The sequence below is a fragment of the Rutidosis leptorrhynchoides genome, chromosome 5 (genome assembly GCF_046630445.1).
Source record: "Rutidosis leptorrhynchoides isolate AG116_Rl617_1_P2 chromosome 5, CSIRO_AGI_Rlap_v1, whole genome shotgun sequence".
NCBI lineage: Eukaryota > Viridiplantae > Streptophyta > Magnoliopsida > Asterales > Asteraceae > Rutidosis > Rutidosis leptorrhynchoides.
This window is the reverse complement of record NC_092337.1, coordinates 374,402,595-374,428,130: the sequence shown is the minus strand read 5'-3', so window position 1 is coordinate 374,428,130 and position 25,536 is coordinate 374,402,595. Positions and strand designations below refer to the sequence as shown.

The window sequence follows — 25,536 nt, the reverse complement described above, 5'->3', positions numbered from 1 at the left end:
GGAATATTTGTTGAAATCCTAATTTAATAATTGTCTTATCAAGAATACATGTGCAAATTAAGATAATTCCATCAAAATTTTAATGACAGCTTATTTAAAAATTCCTTATACTCTACTATCGAACTATTGGTTGATTGTTAAAAAATATCAGTTGGTTCTGGGTCCATATCCTTGAAAAAATATATGCAGGTTCAAATCTTCTGAGGGGGAGTTTTCTTCAAGGTTGTGCCTCCGGTATCCTTCACTCTGTGTGGGCCAAGCAGTTAACCTAAAGCATTCTGGGTACGCTTTGCGCGATGGATGCGAGGAGTTTCTTCCTAACGGGTGTGTGATTGACAAATAAGAGGATTCGATGTCAAAATTGTTGTTTAAAAAAAAATCCTTATACTCCCTCAGAGACGGATCTTGAATGACTTTAGTGGGAGGGCCAAAATCATTTAAAAAAATTATTAAGAAAAATTCTAAAATCTTGGAGGGGCTATTATATAAAATATTTATATTTTAGATCCCAGAAAATAAAATTTATACTAAGAGATATTTTTTTGGAGGGGCCACTGCCCACCCCTGCCACCCCAAAGATTACTCCCTACCAGTGTTGTAAAAACCCGATTACTCGCCGATTAATTCCCAATTAATCATTTCTAAGAGCAATCCGTTCCGATTTCTGAAAATCCGTTTAATTAAATGGTCAACGTCAATTGATGAGTCAAAATCGAATTAGGTAATCAAAGTCGGTCAAAGTCAAAAATAGTTAACATTTTTACATGAATTTAAACTATAACTTTATAATTTTTGAGCAAAATGAATATTTTAGACAATTATGTTAAAGTTTATTTTTATATTTATGGTTTTTATCTATATTTATACATATAACTTTTAAAATTTAATATTTAAATGTATACAGTACAATCCGATAAATCCCCGATTAATTCCCGAATTACCGATTAATCTTTCGAAAGTCCCGACCGATTAATCCCCGAATAGCGAATTTTGCAACCTTGCTCCCTACTACTTTTTCCTGGAATACCATAACTTTAAACCTTTTATTTATAAAAAATTTTCGGGTTGGGATCCTTGGGATCAGACTAACCCGACCCGACCACACCAAAATCCGGAAAATGATAACGTAAGGCGGGAACTATAAAGGCAGTACGGAATTTGATTTAAACAGTAAGAAACCCTCCGATCAAAAATTAAATTCTAATAATGGCGAACATTTGCGTGTGCGCGAGATTCAGGCCTCTAAATTCAAAAGAAAACGGTGAATCTATATGCATTACACGCTCGGATTCTCAGAGTTTTACTCTCAAGGTTATCTGTTAACGATCACACTCCTGTAGTCATTCGCAACTCAATTCCGTCTGTATTTACTATCAACATTTCATTTTAATTTTCATATATTACAGGATGAAAAAGATGAACAATATGTGTTTAATTTCGATAAAGTGTTCTATGAAGATTCCGCACAAGCTGACGTCTACGATTTTTTGGCTGCTCCAATTGTTAGAGGTATCGTGTACTGATCTGCGTGTTTTAGCGCTCTATTTTGTGTGATTTTATTTAGCTTATATGTTCCTGTGTAAGTAAACATCGAGATTAGGTTTAATTTGGTGCGAAATCTTCATGTTACTCTTAGATCGCTCGTATTTTGATTTTAGGTTTTGTTAAATCTGTAATTTGTGTGATCTACAGTCCTAACCTGATCGGAGGTTTTGTTAGAGGTGTCCTATGCTTTTATTCGTGTTTTAATGGTCTATTTTGGCTAGTTTCGTGAATAATCTGTAAATCCTCAATTAAATTTCTGTAACTGTTGTACTTAAAATTAAATTGGAGCTAAATCTTCATGTTGCTTCCTAGATTACCTATTACTTTTCGTTTTAAGTTATCTTTACATGCCAGTATAGATTGAACATATTGATGAATGTAACTTATTGTTGGAGACTAGATGAGTAATGTCTTCATCTCAGTTCTCGGTCTAAATATTTATCTCTCTTTAACAGTGGCGGATCCAGGAAAAATTTTCACCGGGGGCGAATTTTTTTTAAAACGTGTGGATATTTTTTTTTGACAAAATATAGAGGTTTTGGGGCAAAATATAGAGGTTTTTGAGCAAAATACGAAGATTTTGGGGCAAAATATGGAGGTTTTGCTGCAAAATATGAAGGATTTGGGGCAAAAAAAAAATTCCACCGGGGGCGAAATCGAAAAACCGAAAAAAATTTGCACTAAAATTTCGAAATCCACCGGGGGCGGGCGCCCCCCCCCCCCCCCCCCCCCTACTACACTAAATCCGCCTCTGCTCTTTAACAGATGCTCTGAATGCAATTAATGGTACAATCATCACATATTGATGACTGTAACTTATTGTTGGAGCCTACATGAGTAATTTCTTCATCTCAAATCCTAATCTGAGTATTTATCTGTCTTTAACAGATGCTCTGAATGCAATTAATGGTACAATCATCACATATGGACAGGTACGTATAGCATCAGTTATTGTACTTATAAATTACTCCATGTATTAAGATGCAGATAGAATTTTGAAATATCTTCTTTAAGTAGAAATTTGAAATAGTGGTAATTCTGTATTTTGATATGTTTTTGGAATTTTGAATGTTGTATTAAGATGCAGATAGAATTTTGATAAAATGTAATTAGAATACATAACAAGTTTTTGTCAATGTTAAATGTTGTAATATTTCTTGTCACAAAAAGTTATTAACATCTAATCATATCTTTAAAGAACTCGCTGAAACAAAGAAGAATTAGGAAATTCTTTAATTAGAAAATGGCTAAATAATCTATGTAGGGAAGCAGGATAAGAGTAGATGATGAGAAGCCAACATACCTACTTCTGTTCATGATTCTATATCTATAATTAGTTAGTTATGTGATTAGGTTATATAGATTCGTTTAGTTCATGTTATTTGTCCAAGCACTGATTTTCACTGGATAAATACTTTGTATATGACCAAAGAGCCAATGGCTTGGCGGTATCGAGGTCACTCTTACAACCTTGAGGTTGAGGGTTCGAGTCCTGGTTTGGACATTTCGTGGTGTATATATTCGTGTTAGTATTAGGTGGGTGGGTGAGTTTGCTTTAAAAAAAAAAAAAAAAAAAAAAAAATACTCTGTATATGTTTTTGTGTTAGTCAACAAAGTTACATGATCTGAACAAAAACATATTGTTTCCTACAGTTTAAGTTTAGAAGGAAATTCCTCTAGATGCAGTATCAAACTGATGAGTTCTTGTTTATAAATTAACAGACAGGAGCGGGGAAGACTTATACCATGGAGGTGATGCATGTTATAGTATATATATGCAATGCTTTAAAAACGCCTGTTTAAAAAGAAGTGAATTATTGGATTTTTTGAGCAGGGAGGTAATATTCTGGAAACAGACAACCGCAAGAAAGGATTACTGCCTAGAGTGGTCGGTGAACTCTTTGAGGCTATAAACCTCGGCCGTGAAGCATCTGCTTACAAAATTAAACTGTCAATGGTAGAATATAACTCTTTCTTGAAACCTTTTGGATTAAAATGTGATAATTCACTTACAATTTTTATTATTCCATGCGATTCTAATAATGTGACACATGCAGGTAGAGATTTATATGGAGCGAGTAAGGTTAGCAACTGTTAACTAATTATCTCTCTTGTGTGTTTTTCTTCACTAAAACACACATAAATTCCATAATTATTATTTCATGTAGTTTGTAAATTAAAGATCAGCTGTATTTTTATAATTGTATCTGGGAACGTTTCCTGCAGGGACCTTTTTGATCTGTCAAAGGACAACATACAGGTGAAAGAGCACAAAGGACAAGGGATATTGCTGTGTGGAGTAACAGAAGTAAGTTTAAATCTCTTTCATATGGAAATGACCTCTTCCATCAGCAGGTGGCATTTTCATATTTCTCACTACTATTTCTTTATAAGCTATAAGAAAACCTTCAACTTATAGGGCCAACCTTAATGTAGAATAAATGATCATTGTATTCAATATCCACCCCACCAGAACTAGAATCGAGCAGCTTTTCAAGGAAAAATCTCGATCACAATCACTATGACTATAACTTTAAGTTATGCCTTTTTTTATCTCAAAGTACTTCCAAAATAAGTTTCCCTTGTAATTGGTCTGTCAAGATGTATAAATTAATTGAGTTGCCTATTCACAGATCTTGATATCAGATGGTGAAGAAGCATCAAAGTTCCTAAATGTAAGATCAGATTTATTATACATATCTCTACACACTATATAAGAAAACTGGATATTAAGTATCTTGTTGTTGTTGTTGTGGATATTAAGTATCTTCTGTCTCTTTTGGTAAATGCAGAGTGGAATAGCAAACAGAGCAGTTGGAGAGACTCGTATTCCTCCATCTCTTTCTTTTACTTGTCCTGTTTTAAGTTAACTAATATGCTTAATAACTAAAACAAGAATTTTATACTCATTTTTTGATTTACTTGCTAACTCGTGTAGAAATGAACATGGCAAGCAGTAGAAGTCATTGCATGTACATATTTACCATTCAGAAAGAAGTAAAAAATGACCAAAGGTCTCATATCTCTCTTAACCAATTACAAATTACTCTACTATCATACGTCTGAAATTACTATTACTAATTTACTATGGGGTTATGAACAGGGTGAGCAGTGGTAAGGTTGTTCTTGTAGACTTAGCAGGATCTGAGAAGGTTGAGAAAACAGGTGCCGAGGGGAGAGTTCTTGAAGAAGCCAAAACCATAAACAAATCTCTTTCTGCACTTGGAAATGTCATTAATGCTTTGACTTCAAGTCCACATGGCAAATCTAATCACATCCCGTATCGTGATTCAAAGCTTACTAGAATCCTTCAGGATGCTCTTGTTAGTACTATACTATAGTTCATTCTTTTAAAATTTATTTCACAACAGTGACCTAAATCTATGAATAATTTGATTTAGGAGCTTGTATGTGTTAAGAGCAATCATTTATTGACTTTTAAGTTGTTGGATCTGTTCCCCCTTTAGCTGACTATTTACTTAACCAAATTGAGATAAAATCAACCCAAACACATTCTAAAACAAATGGGTATAAATTGGCACCTCTAGCTCCATCTCATTGAGCTTATGGTGTTAATCTGTACTATTTTGGATGCAGGGAGGAAGCTCCCAGACTGCATTACTTTGCTGTTGCTCACCAAGTCTTTGCAATTCATCAGAGACTATATCTACTCTCCGATTTGGAGCAAGGTCTGTATATCACCTATGTCATCCTTAATGTCTCTGTCTCCAATGTGGTTTCCTTTTATTTTTTCTGTTAAAAAATAAAAAAAATGAATAGGCACACTTTTGAGCATATTCTTATTGCTTGATGAGTTAGTGTAATTATTGTACTAAAAGTGAGCTCAGGCTTTATTTGTAACTGTGACACTTCTGAAAATATATAAAATTTAGAGTTTCCATATCTATCAGTGAGTTGATATGCATCGTCTTTTATCTTTATTGGGTCAACCGGGTGATATAACAAAGTTTGGTTCAAAGGAAACCACATCTCTATTTAAGTTCTTGATTGTTTCCATCTAGTCCTTTTTTATGGTATGCGTTTATGAAAATTATAAATTGGCAGAGCTAAGCATATAAAGGCATCAGTGCGCGTCGTTTGCAAGGAAGAGCTGTCTGACAGGAAGCAGGAGGCTTTGTCTATGAATGATGTGAAGCTTAAATTAGCTGTGCTACGTGACAGAATCCTAAAAAAGGTTCGGGGTAAATAATATTAATATGTACTATTAATTCACCATATCATATTGTTACTTTAAACTAAAGTGTGACCAAGTTGTACCCAAATTTTAGTGTTATGGTAAATACTTAAAAGTAACAAAAATGATTACAAATATTATATTTGTTCAACAATAAACTTGATCTATGAATAAGATTATCTAAGAAGCTTTATACAATATTAATACACTTTTGGCGGCTATTAGACCCGTTTGACATGTTTTCTTATAGACTATTCTTCTACCAATTCGACCCTTTTGATAATCATAACTTGAGTATATCAGCTGATGAGGGTTCATGTCTTGATGATCATAGTCTTTACTGTTAACATCTGAAATGTGATAACTTCCTCTAGGTTTGGGATCAATGATTATATATTATATCTTTATTATAGCTAAAGTGATACCAAGTTGTAGACATGGAATTGTGCAGTTTGGAGAGAAGTTAGATGCTGAGACGGTGAGTATGATTAGGGAGGAGTTTGTTTTGGAAGGACTTATTACTACTCATCCCACTTCAAGTGATCAGGAGGTCAATTCAAGCTCTGTAAATGGAATTACACTTAGCTCAGAAACAATATCTGCATGGGAGGAGGCGACAGATAAGATTGTAAAGACTGTTGTTGAGGTAACATCTGGTGTCATTACAGTTTAAGAAATAAGTTATTATTATACATGGCAATTGGGACCCATACTCTCGAATTTGGGTCAATTGGGTCAAGCTTTCGGGTCAATTGGGTCTTGAAAGAAAACTTAGGCCTAGCAATGTAAATTACAACTTAAAAAAAGGTCTAATGGGTTTCCCGCCAACCTATTGGGTCCTATACAAAATATAAAGGAACATGTCCAATGGGTATTAATACCCAAAGCTCAATATATAGAGATAGGTCCAATGGGTCTTGGACCCATCTGAACCGTGACCCGTTTCTACCCTTTACCCAACCAACTCAACATGACCCATTTGGCCCCGTTTAAAATTTGACCCATGACCCATTTCAACCCAAAACCATTTTGACCCGTTACCCAAACCGACTAAACCTGGCCCGTTTGTCAGGTATAGTTATTATCCTACTTTTTAGTTAAAAAGTATATGTTTCATGTACAAGTCAAAATTCAGATCACTTTTACGGATTTAGATACAAAAGATACATGTAGGTTATTGCTCACATAATCAACCTGTATAAACTGCAAGCGATTCTAATGTATAAACTTAACCAATTTAGTAGTTGAAGAACTCGATTGCCACATTCGAATAAGTTGAAGACAGTTTTCAGAGTCATATTCGATGTGATTCTTCACACAAACTGCAAGTTTTAATTTTTGTTTTGGGATGATGACAGTTAAGAAGAGATAAGGAAATGTTGATGAACCAGTACCAATCGATGAAGGGGGAATACGAGATCATGGTGAGTGTGGTCAGGGGACTCAAGACCAAATTGAGAAAATCACAAGATTATCTGGACCTGGGATTCTACTTTATGTGTTCAGTTCTGGCTATCATCATTATAATATCAATCGGGTTTAACATGTAATAACAGGTAAAAAGTCGGTCTACAAAGCGTTGAAACTTATTCATCAGCTCTATACATGTATGTAATAGATACTACTACATGATACATACGCTACTGGATTCGTGTATTTTCTTCAAGATTTACCTCATACACATTATGACGTTCTTCGAATATATGCATAGTATTTGTAATATTGAAATGGTTCGTGAGTAGAGATTCGATGACATAAGTTCCATACGCATGTTCAGAATGACTTTCGAAAACTGAATCATTTAATCAGCTAATTAAGATGGACTTTTACAAAATTTCCTCGAGAAACACAATTCACAAAATTAACGATGGAGAGTACTAACCCTAGACGAGCAAAATTTTACGAAACACCTATCTATTTAAAGTTTAACCTCACATAACTAACAGGAGATTAAGTTTGTATGCACTTTTGTATGTTTTGGAGTGAATTGAATTGAATGGGTCAACCAAAGTGTCAGCATCTTTGGAGGCTGGTGATTGCTATATATGAACTACTTACTGTATGTATGTTTTAACTTTAAGGCTGATTTTGGTTAGCAGGCCGATACCATTATTGTAAGCTCATCTCTTGTTTGAAACTGGAAGTTTGTTTGGATGATTCAATTACATTTACACATTTCAAATTACCATGAGTGTTGTGTTATGCTCTGATTGTGTTCAACTTTTTGATTTTTTGAGTATAAATTCTTACATCTTGTTAGTTTCTTACTTTATATCTAGTATAGGTCCTCGAGTTTCGCTCAAATTAGTGTTACTCATGTTGTAATCTTCTTTGTATCATTTCCTTATCAATAAAATTATCTTGCTTTTCAAAAAAAAAAAAAAAAAAAAAAAAAAAAAAAAAAAATCGTACAAATCATTTGACTTTTACCAAAAAGTCAAATATTTGCAGGTTTATCCTAAAACTTTTATATAAAATCAACTTGATGCAAGGATATCTGATTTAAAACCCAATATCACCATTCAAGCAAACGATTTACAGCTAGCACATTTAAATATAACCAAATTCATGTTAACTTTCAAAGTCTTCCGAGTACCACATTTCTTTAAACTTTTAACCTTGCATATGAGTAGACAAAACTGTACATATTCAAAAACTCATACTCCTAATAAATTTCCCTTGTTTAAAATGTGGAGAAACGTACATGATCAATGACTATTACATGATTACCATCGTACTTAACCCTAGCAAGAAAAAAACCCATCATAGTCATAGTACCTATGAAATGAAACCTAAATTATGAGAAGATATAAATCATAGTAACAGCAACACCAAAAACAGTAGATGTCAACAGAATTATTTCGTTTGACTCTTGACATATAACTCACCTCTCAGTAGAAGAATATCAAAATATAAAACCAAAGAAATGATAAATAAATAAATAAGTAGCAGCTAACAAACAGTTACTAGCAAAAAAGTAGAGTAATCTACGGTGATTTAATTAAGCCATTGCATGAAGAAGCAAGGCATATATGTAATGATGGAGGTCTAACGCTTAACAATCAGTTTTGCCGCTCCTGATGCACGTGAGGAATGTAACAGAATTCTTGATATATTTGACTCTTCATCGGCAGTAACCTCATCAAAAAGCCGTATGCTTACCTTCTTAAGCATGGGGGAATTGGCCAATATTAGTTGCACAAACTCCAAATAAAGCTTAAAGTCAATGAACTCATCAATCTTTAATTCATTCAGGTTCTTCAACCAAATATCTGAATACCTTTCAAGCGTGACAGGGTCGTCTTTAAGCATCTCCAGAAAAACTGAATCGGTAGCAAGATCTCCATGAATCTACCAGAAATAAGTATTTAATTCTTCACCATATATATTTTGGCACATTTATAAAAATATAGGATGTTAAAATACAATGCAAATTTAGAATAATATGGAATTAGTATATGTATATGGGTAAAATATCTAGATATTAATATGTATATGAAAAATATCTAGATATTAAAATGTAAAGAAAAATCTAGATATTTATGTGCGTAAGAAATATCTAGATATTTATATGTATAAAAATATCTAGATATTTATATATATCCATGGAAAGATCTAGTTTCTAGAAACTTCCATAGAGTAGTATAAATAAGGGTGATGATTTCATTTGTAGAGTGTGAAGTAAGTTGTGAGAATTGTGAGTAAGAGTGAAATAAGAAGTGAGTTGTGAAGAAGAGAAGAAGAGTGTGAGTTAGCGAAAGTAGAGAAGAGAAAGCTTGTAAGTAATATTGTAATTGTAATTTAATATAAGTGTTTTTGTTAAGTTTTTCGATCAAGCCTTAGTTTGTGTTTAAGTTCTTAGTGCACTTTTGTTGTTCTTATTATATGGTCGGCTCTGCCGCCTAAGTAATACAAGGTCGGTTATACCGCCTAAAGATATATGGTCGACACTGTCGCCTAAGTACATTGTGCACTAAGGATTTATAAAATTAAAGGCTAAACAACGCCAAAGTGTTGGTGTAGTGAGTCTTGTATAGTCTGGATCCTCTATAGTGGGTGTGTTGGGCTCGTCGAAGCTTCCAACAATTGGTATCAGAGCGGGTCGTTCGGGACCATTGCTAGTGGAGGTACTCATCGGTAAATGTTGGACGTTTACATCGACTTGTTTTCACCAAGGCTCTAAGGGAGATTCTGTCGGAGCACAGTTAGGAACTGTGAAAGCTCATCGGTCTGGGACCAAGCTTATTGGACGTTGGACGTCATGATGGCAGATCTTGCAAGTACGAGCAGTGGAATCAAGAGTCTCAATAACCACAACTATGGTTATTGGCGAACTTGTATAGAATCCTACCTACAAGGACAGGATTTATGGGAAATCATTGCTGGCAATGACACAACGCATCCACCGAAAGAAAATGCCGAAGCCTTGAGAAAATGGAACATCAAGGCCGGGAAGGCTTTATTTATATTGAAGACTACAATCGAGGAGGATCTATTGGAGCACATCCGTGACGAGAAAACACCAAAGGCAGCTTGGGAAACTTTTGAAAAATTATTTTCAAAGAAGAATGAAGCACGCCTCCAGCTCTTGGAAAATGAGCTTGCGGGTATCTCACAAGGAAGTCTATCTATTTCTCAGTATTTTACCAAGGTGAAATCTATTTGTCGTGAGATATCTCAACTTGCTCCTGAAGAGAAAGTGAGTGATGCAAGGATGAAGAGAATTATCATCCATGGCTTAAGATCCGAGTATAATGGATTTATAGCTGCTGTGAGAGGATGGCCTACTCAACCATCATTAATAGAGCTGGAGAATTTATTGGCTAATCAAGAGGCATTAGCCAAGCAGATGAATGAAGTAACCATAAAAGACGGAGAAGATGCACTCTTCACCAATAAGAAGAAAGCAACATCTCGAAGACAAGAGGCGATGAAAGAAAGTAAGACATATGGGTGGAAGGGTCACCCAAAATCAAAAGGAAACGCTTCAGGGGGAGCTCAACAAGGAAGAAGAGATCATCGCCAACAATACGGGGAAAATGATAAGAGAAAGAATGGAGAATGCTTCAATTGTGGCAAGAAGGGTCATTTTGCTCGAGATTGTAGATTCCCCAGAAGGCGAACTTTCGAAGAAAATGTGGCCGCCGCAAGAGATGAGAAGAAAGAGGTCACATTCGAAGCAACCATTAATGAGGAAACATGGGATGCAGAAGCAGGACTCTCCGTTGAAGCTGACATGGATGATCAAGCTCTTGCAGCAACCTTAAAGTCAAAAATAAACTACAAAGATGATTGGATCATCGATTCTGGGTGCTCAAATCATATGACCAACGATGGGACGAAGCTGCAAGAAATGGAGGATTACAAAGGAAAGAGAGTCGTGTTGACAGCCAACAATTCAAGGTTGTCTATTTCTCACATTGGAAAGACAATAATTCCAAATGAAGGCGGCTCTCATAAGCTCCAACTCGAGAAGGTGTATCTTGTCCCTGGCCTAAAGAAGAATTTACTATCAGTACCACAATTGACAGCAGAAGGGAATTATGTGCTCATTGGACCAGAAGATGTGTCCGTATTCAAGAGAGTGAAGGTGGTTGGCAATCCAATTATGCAAGGAAGAAGAATAGAGTCGGTCTATGTACTATCTGCTGAAACGGCATATGTCGATAAGACTCGAAAGAATGAGACGGCTGATCTTTGGCATGAACGTCTTGGGCATGTGGGCTACAACAAGTTAAAGGAGATGATGGTGAAACACATAGTAAATGGCCTTCCTCAAATTGATATCCGAACAGATACAATATGTGCTGGATGTCAATTTGGCAAAGCTCACCAATTGCCATTCAAGGAGTCAGAGCATCAGTCCAAGACACCACTAGAGCTCATACACTCAGATGTCTTCGGCCCAGTGAAACAAACATCACTTGGAGGTATGAAATATATGGTGACATTCATTGATGACTTCTCAAGATATGTGTGGGTTTACTTCATGAAGGAGAAGTCGGAGACTTTTCTGAAGTTTAAAGAGTTCAAGAACAAGGTAGAAAGTGAGCTCAATACTAAGATCCGGTGCTTACGCACAGATAATGGAGGAGAATATTTATCGACTGAGTTCAATATCTATCTTGAGAAGCACAAGATTAGAAGACAATTAACTTGTCGCAATACTCCACAGCAGAATGGAGTGGCGGAACGCAAGAATCGTCACCTTGCCGAAACTTGTCGAAGTATGCTTCATGGTAAGAATGTACCAGGCAGATTTTGGGCCGAATGTATGAGGACGGCATCGTACGTGATTAACAGACTCCCACAAACAAAGTTGGGATATATTTCACCATATGAAAGATTATGGAAGATCAAACCAACCGTCAACCATCTCAAAGTTTTTGGATGTGTATGCTACGTCTTCGTGCCAGATCATCTACGAAGCAAATTTGAGAAGAAGGCAATTCGGTGCATTTTTGTCGGTTATGATGAATCAAGAAAAGGATGGAGATGTTGTGATCCAAATACCGGAAAGTGTCATACTTCAAGAAATGTGGTATTTGATGAAGCGTCTTCATGGTGGTCACCTCAAAAGATAGAGCTTCCAGAATCTCATGGATTAGAAGAAGGTCCAGAAGAAAAAGAAGAACATAAAGAGCACATATCGGATCCAATTAAAGAAGGAGATGGATCGTACTCTAAGGAAACGAGTCCATGGAAAACTGGGGTACATCAATCTACATCCGAAGAGGTTCGTCCAAGCCAAATGGATGCCGAGGAGCATGTGCAAGAATTACGAAGATCAACAAGGTCGAGGAAACCTAATCCGAGGTATGCCAATGCTGCTCATGTGGATGAATCAATACCTATTGAGCCTTCCACTTATGAAGAAGCAGCACAAAGTCAAGAATGGCAGAAAGCGATGGAAGAAGAAATTAATGCACTAAAAGAAAACCAGACATGGAGTTTAGTTCCAAAGCCAAAAGATGTAAAACCAATATCTTGTAAATGGGTTTACAAGGTGAAGACTCGATCAGATGGCTCCATTGAAAGGTATTGTGATGACCCGAAAATTTTTGACCAAATTTAAATTTAATCTTTGTATGATTAACATTTTCGACACGATAAGCAAAGTCTGTAAAACTGAATCTCAAAATTTTTAAACTACTTTCATATATTCAAATACCTTTTGGTTGTTCTTGACAATTCGCGAACAATTATATGTATATATATATATATATATATATATATATATATATATATATATATATATATATACACTATAACTTGAAAACATAACAATGTATTAATTGTTTGATATCGTACATTAAAATTATTGGTTTAAATATTTATTTGAATATATATGATAAGTTGGAATATTAATTGTATGAATAACTTGCGACGTATATTTTAAAACGTGTTTAAAAATATTGAGAATAGATATTAACTTGGTTATGAAACGTTTGATAAATACTATTATATTAATAAATAACGAGACAATGATTTATAGAAGTAAATAATCAAAACACTCGAAAGATTAAGATATACTTTGAGTGATATAGTTTATGGATAATTTAAGGCTATATTTTGACAAGGGTACGTGTCACGAAACGTAAAATGCAAGTTTTCTAAGTGTACGAAAATGCGTTCGAGAAACCGAAATCGGGACATAAGTTGAGTAACAACGTACGAGTCATCGGAACGAAAATTACAGGTCAACTATGCACATGAATTTAATATAATATATAATTAATTATATAAATTAAATATATTATATATATATTTAAATAATATGTCGACAAACAAAAAAACAAAAGTTTGTGAGCTGGATCAGAGGGCCATGCGATCGCATGGCCTTGAAGCACAAATCCCATGCGATCGCATGGGGTACTTTTTCAGAAAAGGTTCTATAAATTGCTCAGTTTTCACACTCTTTCTGTTAATCATATATTACTTCGTATTTATTTCATTTATTATTATTATTATTATTATTATTATTATTATTATTATTATTATTATTATTATTATTATTATTATTATTATTAAGATTAATATTATTATTAATCTAATTATTATTAATATTATTAATAAAATACTACGACGAGGTTATGAGCGTGTCACTTTCAAAATGGTTTTCAAGCGGGATAGAGCTAAGGAAATTATGGGTTATTGCCAAGGAGGTTATGGGTAATGGTCGGGGGTATAATTGTGAATCAAACTTAGTGTTTATCATCTCCGTTATGTCTACGTACTTTTCTACAATATTGAATCTCAATATTAATACGTAAGCATTTATATTTTATATTTTATAAATTAATAGTGTATACATACTAGTGCTCGAGTGTATATATTTATACATGCTTGTATGCTAAATTTCGTCGTTAAACAGTTTATAATAAATCACGAATTAAATACATATATTACGGGTAAAAGGTATATGATATACATGTTTTCGGAAAGCTGGCGAAAAATCAATAACTTTTCATTTAGATATCGAATAGTTTCGAGGAACGAATCAAAAGATATGGTCAACTGAATTATAATTGACATTAATTGGAATTGCTTTTTGAATCTGCAATTAATACTTAAACAACTTGTTTACGAGATTGATAAAATGGATTTTTAAATATTACCAACCGAGTAAATGAATCCTTATATAAGGTACGTCTCGTTTGTAGAACTATTGTCAAAATTAACTTTTTGAAACAACTTTGAATAACTTTTGTATGTCAATTTCGAGCATTAGGATTGTTGTACACTATGACCTGACCTAGCTTGATAGACATTTATTGACCAACATATGTTCTCTAGGTTGAGATCTACGATTATTTGATATACCGAGTTTCGGTCACATTACGATGAACAACTTATTGCTCCCTTTTTAATTGCTTTTGCAATCTATATTTTTGGGCTGAGAATACATGCAATTTATTTTATAACGCAAAGGATACAAGTACATACTAAATTCTACACTGAGTTTGAACCGAAAATCCCTTAGCTTTGGTAACTAGTAGCCGCCAGTACATAGGATATGGACTGGTGGGCGCGAATAACAGTATATGGATCCATAGGGCTTGACATCCCCGTCCGAGCTAGAGCGCTAGCCTTTTAACGGACGTGTGTTATTTGAGTTTAGGACACGTTGGTTGCGTGTATTAAAACGAATGGGGTATTTATCATTATAACGTTAAAGTTTAGTTACCAGGGTGCTCTGTTATGTAGAATCTATTGATAAACGTTTCTGGATGAAACAACTGAAATCTTGTGATCCATCTTTATATACAGATTATGCGAAACATACAAACTATGAACTCACCAACCTTTGTGTTGACACTTGTTAGCATGTTTATTCTCAGGTTCCCTAGAAGTCTTCCGCTGTTTGCTTATATGATAGACAAGCTATGTGCATGGAGTCTTATATGGCATATTTTTCAAGGAAACGTTGCATTCACCAAATCATCACCATGTATCTTATTTTGACTGCATTGTCAACGGAAGTACTATTGTAAACTATTATTTACGGTGATTGTCTATATGTAGAAATCATCAGATGTCGAAAACCTTTGATTTAAATATTCATTTATGGTGTGCCTTTTCAAAAGAATGCAATGTTTACAAAACGTATCATATAGAGGTCAAATACCTCGTAATGAAATCAATGAATGACGTATTATCCATATGGATTTGGAGCGATCGTCACAGTTGGTATCAGAGCATTGGTCCTAGTGAACCAGGTCTTGCATAAGTGTGTCTAACTGATAGTTGTTAGGATGCATTAGTAAGTCTGGACTTCGACTGTGTCTGCATGTCAAAAGTTTTGCTTATCATTCCTTGTCAGAAATTACCTGTCTATCATCTTAAGTCTAAACGCGTCTTATTGCATTGATTGCATAGATAGTGTATAGACAAAATTCATATCTTGGCATATCTATTACAGTAAACTTTGACTGCCATCTTCCGAAAATTTCTCCGTAATTTACGGGATTTTGGTATTATATATACATATGTAAATTATGTATTGAAGAGTACCAATCAAATTCTATAATCTATTTTATATCAAAAATCATCTCTCTAATTATACAAGATGGATCTCATATCTAGTTCAAATTCCTTAAATTCCGACAGCTATTCCGATATGGATATTCACCTGAACTCTGAAGAAAGTGTAACCGGAATGGATCAACCAATCAGCCATCACCTATTCTGGATGAATTGGGGATGGGTTCGTAGCCTACTTAATCATTGGAGACAAGAAGAAGGTGATCCATTTCATCCACCACATTCACCTCTTGGCGAAGAACCTGAAGCACTTACCGGCGAACCTATTCGTAATACTATTTTCTCTCTCATTTCCAGAGTATCTCATCATGATTATATACTATCCCATATTATAAATCTTATTTATCCGATCTTCCGAACCACCGATCATCCCGGTATAATAGAAGAAGTCAACGAGCTTCGTGCTCGGGTAGTGACTTTGGAGAATATGGTACAAGGGTTACGAACACCAGCAGCAGCACCCGCAGCATAACCGGTACCACCATCATCCACACCAACACGATCATTACCACCACCAACAACCACATCCGCATTACACGCCTCAACATCACAATTTGTACCTTGGATATCAACATCATACGCACCATAGGTACCAAGAAGTACCAGCAACGACAAACGATGAAGTATGGATTCATAACTTCATCGGAGAAACATTCTACGGCGATTATGTAATTTCTAAAGTTTAGAGATTATCTATTCTAGCCTTAACCCTAAATCAGATAGAGTAGAAACCCTTATCTGAATGGTGTAAGATACAAGCTAGACTTGTTTTACCAACAGCATCAACAATACCCTTAGCCTCACCAGCACAGTCAGTGCTGTCAACATCGTCAGAATCAGCAGCACCTCTAACATCACAAGCTCCGTCGGTTCAAGATAGCACCGTGGACATCATTAAGAGTCAACAACGAGTATATTGTATCAATGAGTTATGAAGTAATAACTCAATTCATCTAAAGAATTTATATGTATATCTTATATATATAAATTTTAAAACCATCATGAATCTTTTCGTACTAAGCTATTACGTGTGAATTTTAAGGGGTAGATACTACTCGCTTAATTCATATTACTAATATGCTATGATGTACATCCTTCATTAACAACTTAACCATCGTTAACTACAAATATCTGTTTCAACTCAATGAATTCCATTTCATAATGAACTTAGTGTATTAATCAATTACATGTTTGATTTTACACTTTTATCTTCGATGTACTCGAAACTTTCTAGAAAACATCATTTATATCTTATGAAGTTCAGAAGAATTCCACGAGCATCAACATCCTTCACCGAGGAATAAGAATAAATAATGAAGTATTGATTTCATTAGTGAAATACTCCGCGAAGATTATGTAATCTTTAATGTTTTAGAGATTATTCATTCAATTCAAAAATCAAATGAGCTTAATATGATATTAACTCATCAAATCTGTATTACATCTGAAGAAAATATACATACATATATTTTCATAAAGACGGTAAAAAAAAATTCTTTTGTACAAAGTATTAATTGTGAAATCTTTAACGGGTAGGTAATACTCGGAAAATATATAAGTTCACAATTAATATGTTATACTGTACATTCTTCAACTTTGATTCAAAAATTATTAACTATGCTCACAGTGATATACAATCGTTTCCATACAAATTCAATTACATAATCTGATTTTGAAAAATCAGAATCCAAGCCAAGATTTAACAGAAAACATCACTCTTAGATTCTTACATCTTTCAAATGCTATACATTGACTTCAAAACTGTGCTAGAACATCACTTCTATTCATAAACCCAGAAAAAAAAAAATTTGTATCGTTCAAAATTCTAGAACATCATATGTATCTTGACAATTACAATCTTCATGCAAACCCTTCAAACTTTTGAAAACACCTATGATTGATAATCAACGATTCGGTTATGATAACTTTGAATGCTGATGAAGCAGCAAAAACTGTAAATGACCTTAACAGCCAAAAGTTTGATGATAAAGAATAGTGTGTTGGCAAAGCTCAGAAAAAGAGAAGGTTTGGAACTGGAAAACGGATTGAGCAAAGTATGAAGGAGGCTGTGGATAAATCACAAAGACTAAACCTACCTTCAAAGAATCCAAATTATTCAGTATCTGCTGAAGCCATTAACGAATACCTTGCTTCCGAATCTAAACCCTTGCGGACAATATTCTTCATCATCCTCTGATATTAGAAATTCTAAGATATCATCGTATCTTTCATTATAAATATCCTCCATATTTCTGGAGATAATTCCATAATCATTCTTATCGAAAATCAATTTTCTCCTTACGATATCTGTGTAACATCATAAAAGAAACTATTTTAGTTTCTAAATTCTGAAACCTTTGAGTTTAAAATATGAATATTTTTGAAGCGGTGTTGGGAACTGAAGCATGAGTTTGTATAATATAATGACACTTGATCAACGTGATTATATTACAGTAAGTCATGCTGAGTTTCTAATGGAACGTGATAAAGGTTCACAGATCATACCCTCATTATAAACCATGTTACATAACTCTTTCATTCTATTTAACCTCTAAACTATCAAGAAAATATTTTCTTAATGATTCGGTCTTTTTCGAGGTATTCTGGTAATTTGACAAGTCAGATTGTGCTATTACCGTTTTTTTTTAAACATTAATTATGTTCATTCCGAAATTCATACCTACGAATTCTGGACCATTATTCGCTTGATTTAAAGTCGGGAAGATAAAACAAAAGCATGAAGCTTCAAAATATCAATGGGAGTATATATAAGTAAATTGGAGAGAGTATTAACTGTGGATGTCAATAATTATGGAAAGACAGAAGCAGAGACATCGAAATATAAGGGAAGATATAAAACCCAACAACTACCCAGAAATTACAAACTGTGTATATCAATGCGTATAGCAATATAAAGACACGGGAGAATGAAAAATACTATAACCCCAAGGTAATGGTAGAAGAAAATAACCTCCTCCGGTGGTAGATGAAAAAGAAGAATGACAGATATGAAAGTTAGGAGTATATCAAGAATCAGAACTGGATGAAGCATTTTTTTACAATCTTTTGAAAATAGGAAATGAGGAAGAAGATGTAAGAGTGATGAAAATAATGAAACAGAAGAGGTCAATTTATAGCGAAATATCAAACATAGCAATCGAAACAAATTACGCATTTAATCAAAAGAAATCTTAATTTCCTTAAATTCCGAAGAATCAAATCTTATTTAGATTATGAAGATTTTCTATTCCTTAAATTATGGAAATCAATCGTTAATACGTCAAGAGTTAAGACGAATCTCTATTCTTCATTTCACTCTTTTACGATAACTTCTCTCATACGCTTCGAAAAATCGGATTGTTTTATCCATATTATTTAACGGTGATAAAACTCTATTTATCTACACATATACGGCATGAAAACATTTTTATTGCTAGTCATGACGACCTCACTCAAATTTCGGGACGAAATTTCTTTAACGGGTAGGTACTGTGATGACCCGGAAATTTTTGACCAAATTTAAATTTAATCTTTGTATGATTAACATTTCCGACACGATAAGCAAACTCTGTAAAACTGAATCTCAAAATTTTTAAACTACTTTCATATATTCAAATACCTTTTGGTTGTTCTTGACAATTCGCGAACAATTATATGTATATATATATATATATATATATATATATATATATATATATATATATATATATATATATATATAACACACTATAACTTGAAAACATAACAATGTATTAATTGTTTGATATCGTACATTAAAATTATTGGTTTAAATATTTATTTGAATATATATGATAAGTTGGAATATTAATTGTATGAATAACTTGCGACGTATATTTTAAAATGTGTTTAAAAATATTGAGAATAGATATTAACTTGGTTATGAAACGTTTGATAAATACTATTATATTAATAAATAACGAGACAATGATTTATAGAAGTAAATAATCAAAACACTCGAAAGATTAAGATATACTTTGAGTGATATAGTTTATGGATAATTTAAGGCTATATTTTGACAAGGGTACGTGTCACGAAACGTAAAATGCAAGTTTTCTAAGTGTACGAAAATGCGTTCGAGAAACCGAAATCGGGACATAAGTTGAGTAACAACGTACGAGTCATCGGAACGAAAATTACAGGTCAACTATGCACATGAATTTAATATAATATATAATTAATTATATAAATTAAATATATTATATATATATTTAAATAATATGTCGACAAACAAAAAAACAAAAGTTTGTGAGCTGGATCAGAGGGCCATGCGATCGCATGGCCTTGAAGCACAAATCCCATGCGATCGCATGGGGTACTTTTTCAGAAAAGGTTCTATAAATTGCCCAGTTTTCACACTCTTTCTGTTAATCATATATTACTTCGTATTTATTTCATTTATTATTATTATTATTATTATTATTATTATTATTATTATTATTATTATTATTATTATTATTATTATTATTATTATTATTATTATTATTATTATTATTATTATTATTATTATTATTATTAAGATTAATATTATTATTAATCTAATTATTATTAATATTATTAATAAAATACTACGACGAGGTTATGAGCGTGTCACTTTCAAAATGGTTTTCAAGCGGGATAGAGCTAAGGAAATTATGGGTTATTGCCAAGGAGGTTATGGGTAATGGTCGGGGGTATAATTGTGAATCAAACTTAGTGTTTATCATCTACGTTATGTCTACGTACTTTTCTACAATATTGAATCTCAATATTAATACGTAAGCATTTATATTTTATATTTTATAAATTAATAGTGTATACATACTAGTGCTCGAGTGTATATATTTATACATGCTTGTATGCTAAATTTCGTCGTTAAACAGTTTATAATAAATCACGAATTAAATACATATATTACGGGTAAAAGGTATATGATATACATGTTTTCGGAAAGCTGGCGAAAAATCAATAACTTTTCATTTAGATATCGAATAGTTTCGAGGAACGAATCAAAAGATATGGTCAACTGAATTATAATTGACATTAATTGGAATTGCTTTTTGAATCTGCAATTAATACTTAAACAACTTGTTTACGAGATTGATAAAATGGATTTTTAAATATTACCAACCGAGTAAATGAATCCTTATATAAGGTACGTCTCGTTTGTAGAACTATTGTCAAAATTAACTTTTTGAAACAACTTTGAATAACTTTTGTATGTCAATTTCGAGCATTAGGATTGTTGTACACTATGACCTGACCTAGCTTGATAGACATTTATTGACCAACATATGTTCTCTAGGTTGAGATCTACGATTATTTGATATACCGAGTTTCGGTCACATTACGATGAACAACTTTATGTGCTGCTAAGGTGAGTTTCATTGCTCCCCTTTTAATTGCTTTTGCAATCTATATTTTTGGGCTGAGAATACATGCAATTTATTTTATAACGCAAAGGATACAAGTACATACTAAATTCTACACTGAGTTTGAACCGAAAATCCCTTAGCTTTGGTAACTAGTAGCCGCCAGTACATAGGATATGGACTGGTGGGCGCGAATAACAGTATATGGATCCATAGGACTTGACATCCCCGTCCGAGCTAGAGCGCTAGCCTTTTAACGGACGTGTGTTATTTGAGTTTAGGACACGTTGGTTGCGTGTATTAAAACGAATGGGGTATTTATCATTATAACGTTAAAGTTTAGTTACCAGGGTGCTCTGTTATGTAGAATCTATTGATAAACGTTTCTGGATGAAACAACTGAAATCTTGTGATCCATCTTTATATACAGATTATGCGAAACATACAAACTATGAACTCACCAACCTTTGTGTTGACACTTGTTAGCATGTTTATTCTCAGGTTCCCTAGAAGTCTTCCGCTGTTTGCTTATATGATAGACAAGCTATGTGCATGGAGTCTTATATGGCATATTTTTCAAGGAAACGTTGCATTCACCAAATCATCACCATGTATCTTATTTTGACTGCATTGTCAACGGAAGTACTATTGTAAACTATTATTTACGGTGATTGTCTATATGTAGAAATCATCAGATGTTGAAAACCTTTGATTTAAATATTCATTTATGGTGTGCCTTTTCAAAAGAATGCAATGTTTACAAAACGTATCATATAGAGGTCAAATACCTCGTAATGAAATCAATGAATGACGTATTATCCATATGGATTTGGAGCGATCGTCACAGGTATAAAGCTCGACTTGTTGCTAGAGGTTTTTCTCAACAATATGGGCTGGATTATGAAGAAACGTTTAGTCCAGTGGCGAAGATAACAACAATTCGAGCTCTACTAGCTTTAGCTGCTAGCAAATCTTGGAAGTTATGGCAGATGGATGTCAAGAACGCTTTCTTACATGGAGAACTTGACAAAGACATTTATATGGAGCAACCAAGAGGCTTTGAGAACAAGATCCATCCTGAGCATGTCTGCAAATTAAAGAAAGCACTATACGGCTTGAAGCAGGCTCCAAGAGCTTGGTACGGGAAGATTGGCGAGTTCTTAGTACAAAGTGGTTTCACAGTTGCTCCTTCAGATTCTAGTTTATTTGTGAAACAAGATCAAGGAAAACTAGCCATAGTGCTAGTATATGTGGATGACTTAATCATCACGGGAGATCACTATGAGGAGATCCAAAGAACAAGGGAGAATCTGTCTATCAGATTTCATATGAAGGAGCTTGGAGAACTCAAACATTTTCTTGGACTCAAAATAGAGCAGAAAAGAGAAGGATTATTTCTGGGACAACAGAAATATGCGCGAGATCTTTTACAAAAGTACGGAATGCTTAATTGCAAACCTATCTCAACTCCGATGGATCCGAATACAAAACTACGAGCAGATGAAGGAAAATGTCTTCAAGATGTTACCATGTATCGAAAGATGGTCGAAAGTCTTATTTATCTCACAATAAGCCGGCCAGATATATCTTATGCAGTTGGAGTGGTTAGTCGATACATGAGCAATCCGAAGAAGCCTCACCTTGATGTTGTACGATGCATCTTAAGGTATGTTAAAGGCACTATTAACTTTGGTATTTTATACAAGAAAACAAAAGAATGTCACGTGACTGGATATTGTGACGCCGATTACGCTGGAGACTATGATACACGACGGTCAACAACTGAATACATGTTTAGTCTTGGATCGGGAGTAATATCATGGTGCAGCAAGAGACAACCAACAATATCCTTGTCAAGCACTGAAGCAGAATATCGATCGGCAGCATCAGCAACACAAGAAATTATGTGGTTGAAGCAACTAATGGAAGATCTTCATCAATCAACAGATTATCAAGTAAAGCTTTTCTGCGATAACCTATCAGCTATTCGTCTAGCAGAAAATCAAGTCTTTCATGCGAGAACAAAACATATAGAAGTGCACTATCACTATGTTCGCGAGAAGGTCCTTGAAGGAGAGATCAAGATGATGCCAACAAAGACAGATGAACAGGTTGCAGATATATTCACCAAGAGCCTAAGTAAACCGAAGTTTACAAAATTCAGAGAAGCACTTGGAATGGTCTGCAAGACATCGTTGGAAGAAAATTTGCATTGAGGGGGAGTGTTAAAATACAATGCAAATTTAGAATAATATGGAATTAGTATATGTATATGGGTAAAATATCTAGATATTAATATGTATATGAAAAATATCTAGATATTAAAATGTAAAGAAAAATCTAGATATTTATGTGTGTAAGAAATATCTAGATATTTATATGTATAAAAATATCTAGATATTTATATATATCCATGGAAAGATCTAGTTTCTAGAAACTTTCATAGAGTAGTATAAATAAGGGTGAGGATTTCATTTGTAGAGTGTGAAGTAAGTTGTGAGAATTGTGAGTAAGAGTGAAATAAGAAGTGAGTTGTGAAGAAGAGAAGAAGAGTGTGAGTTAGCGAAAGTAGAGAAGAGAAAGCTTGTAAGTAATATTGTAATTGTAATTTAATATAAGTGTTTTTGTTAAGTTTCCCGATCAAGCCTTAGTTTGTGTTTAAGTTCTTAGTGCACTTTTGTTGTTCTTATTATATGGTCGGCTCTGCCGCCTAAGTAATACATGGTCGGTTATACCGCCTAAAGATATATGGTCGACACTGTCGCCTAAGTACATTGTGCACTAAGGATTTATAAAATTAAAGGCTAAACAACGCCAAAGTGTTGGTGTAGTGAGTCTTGTATAGTCTAGATCCTCTATAGTGGGTGTGTTGGGCTCGTCGAAGCTTCCAACATAGGATACATGATGGACTTAACTTACATGTAGCTCGAGTTTCTCCAAATTCGGGGAGCATCGGATCAAAAAGAAAAGCAAAGGTAACCCACCGGAGTCGAGCAAACACATGTCATCTATACGCAAGTATTTAAGGTGGACTAAGTAAATCGGAAGCTCTTGCGGAAGCGAGTCTACAGAAAAACACTTGAACCATAGGCCAAAACAAACGTTAATAAACACACTCTATATTTTTCAAGTGAAATCAACTATATATCATCATGTGAATAACTAACTAACTAACTTACCTGGGAAACCCAAAGACAAGTAATCAAATGTTCAATAACAGGCAAGCACTCAAGTAGGTCGGCAATGGAAAATACATCATTACCGAGAATATCATCTTCACTAATAAACTGCAGCAAGTTATAATATTCAGATAAGTAATGAAAATTGTTTAAAATGCATAATATAATCACAAGTTATTTACTTACCAGAGTGAAGCTCTTAAGTAATGGACAGCTAGATACAAGATGTAAAAGAGTTTTTGTAGAGAACTTCACATCGTGCAAATATAAGCTTGTCAGGTTGCGAAAACCATTAAATGGTGGTTGACGGTACATACAACCCTTATGGAGATGTAGGTTCGTTAACTGATGCAACGAGAAGATAGATAACGGTAACCGATACTCACTTGTTTCATTCAAGTCAACACTGAATATTTTAACAGTATTCCTCCTTGACAAATGACTTATGATTTGGTCAAGTTCAACACAGATCTCGCCTTTGATTGAGTCAAGGCAAAACGCGCTAAGGGAAAACTCGAGTAGTGGACCCTGATGAAATAACAAAACTTGGTTTATAGCATTGAAAAACTTGCATCTCCTGATCATCACATTTCCTAGATGTGAAAACTTGAAGGTTTTCTCCAGAATAGATAGTTGATCCGTACCATCTGCTGATAGTTTAAACGCGTTCTCTTTAAAAGAGAGTTTGGGAATTTTGGTCCAACGGTACTTCCATTCCCTCGAGAGGATACTTGTCCTGACTGCAACTTTAATTGGTAAAAGGCATAGGATTGTTTCAATTATAGGCGGTGGAAGGGCGCTGATTCGATCCATAGAAAAACGTCGTCGAGCTTTCATATTATGATAATTAATCTTGTGGGACCAATATTATATAATGCTGCAAAAAAAAAAAAAAAATTCAAGATAAACTGAGTTTCTTAGACACAAGTTAACTGGATAATATACAACCAACTTTGTGCATTATAGCAGTCTTACATACTATGATACTAACATACGTGTAGCATTTATAGTATGTTTGTAATCTTGAAAGAAGTTAACCAAACCACAAAAAATGGAAGAAGTTTTATCGACCATTAACCCTAAATACGAGTAGTGGAGTAATACACTTTTCAAAATAGATACCAATTGATGAAAACAGATATAATTATAGAAGACAATTATATAAACAGTAAAACCCTAACTTATGCAAAATGTACACATACAA

The 25,536-nt window shown here is 34.0% G+C and overlaps 2 protein-coding genes across 2 annotated transcripts; one reads left to right on the top strand and one right to left on the bottom strand.

Moving 5' to 3' along the window:
- Window positions 1-1,206: 1,206 nt before the first annotated feature.
- On the top strand, window positions 1,207-7,290 carry LOC139849753 (kinesin-like protein KIN-1). Its single transcript, XM_071839379.1, has 15 exons — window positions 1,207-1,311; window positions 1,407-1,509; window positions 2,434-2,477; window positions 3,268-3,297; window positions 3,380-3,502; window positions 3,603-3,628; window positions 3,772-3,853; window positions 4,179-4,220; window positions 4,338-4,371; window positions 4,484-4,559; window positions 4,649-4,868; window positions 5,143-5,234; window positions 5,611-5,740; window positions 6,192-6,386; window positions 7,099-7,290. Exons 1-15 carry the CDS (start codon window positions 1,207-1,209, stop codon window positions 7,288-7,290), a joined length of 1,494 nt encoding a protein of 497 aa, XP_071695480.1.
- Window positions 7,291-8,050: 760 nt separating this feature from the next.
- On the bottom strand, window positions 8,051-25,145 carry LOC139849752 (F-box/FBD/LRR-repeat protein At1g13570-like). The gene is made up of 6 exons (XM_071839378.1): window positions 24,519-25,145; window positions 24,333-24,440; window positions 24,073-24,231; window positions 8,794-9,091; window positions 8,445-8,518; window positions 8,051-8,104 (listed from the first exon to the last, which is right to left on the bottom strand). The coding sequence occupies exons 1-6, from the start codon at window positions 25,143-25,145 to the stop codon at window positions 8,051-8,053; spliced, it is 1,320 nt and encodes a 439-aa protein (XP_071695479.1).
- Between the last annotated feature and the right edge of the window lie 391 nt (window positions 25,146-25,536).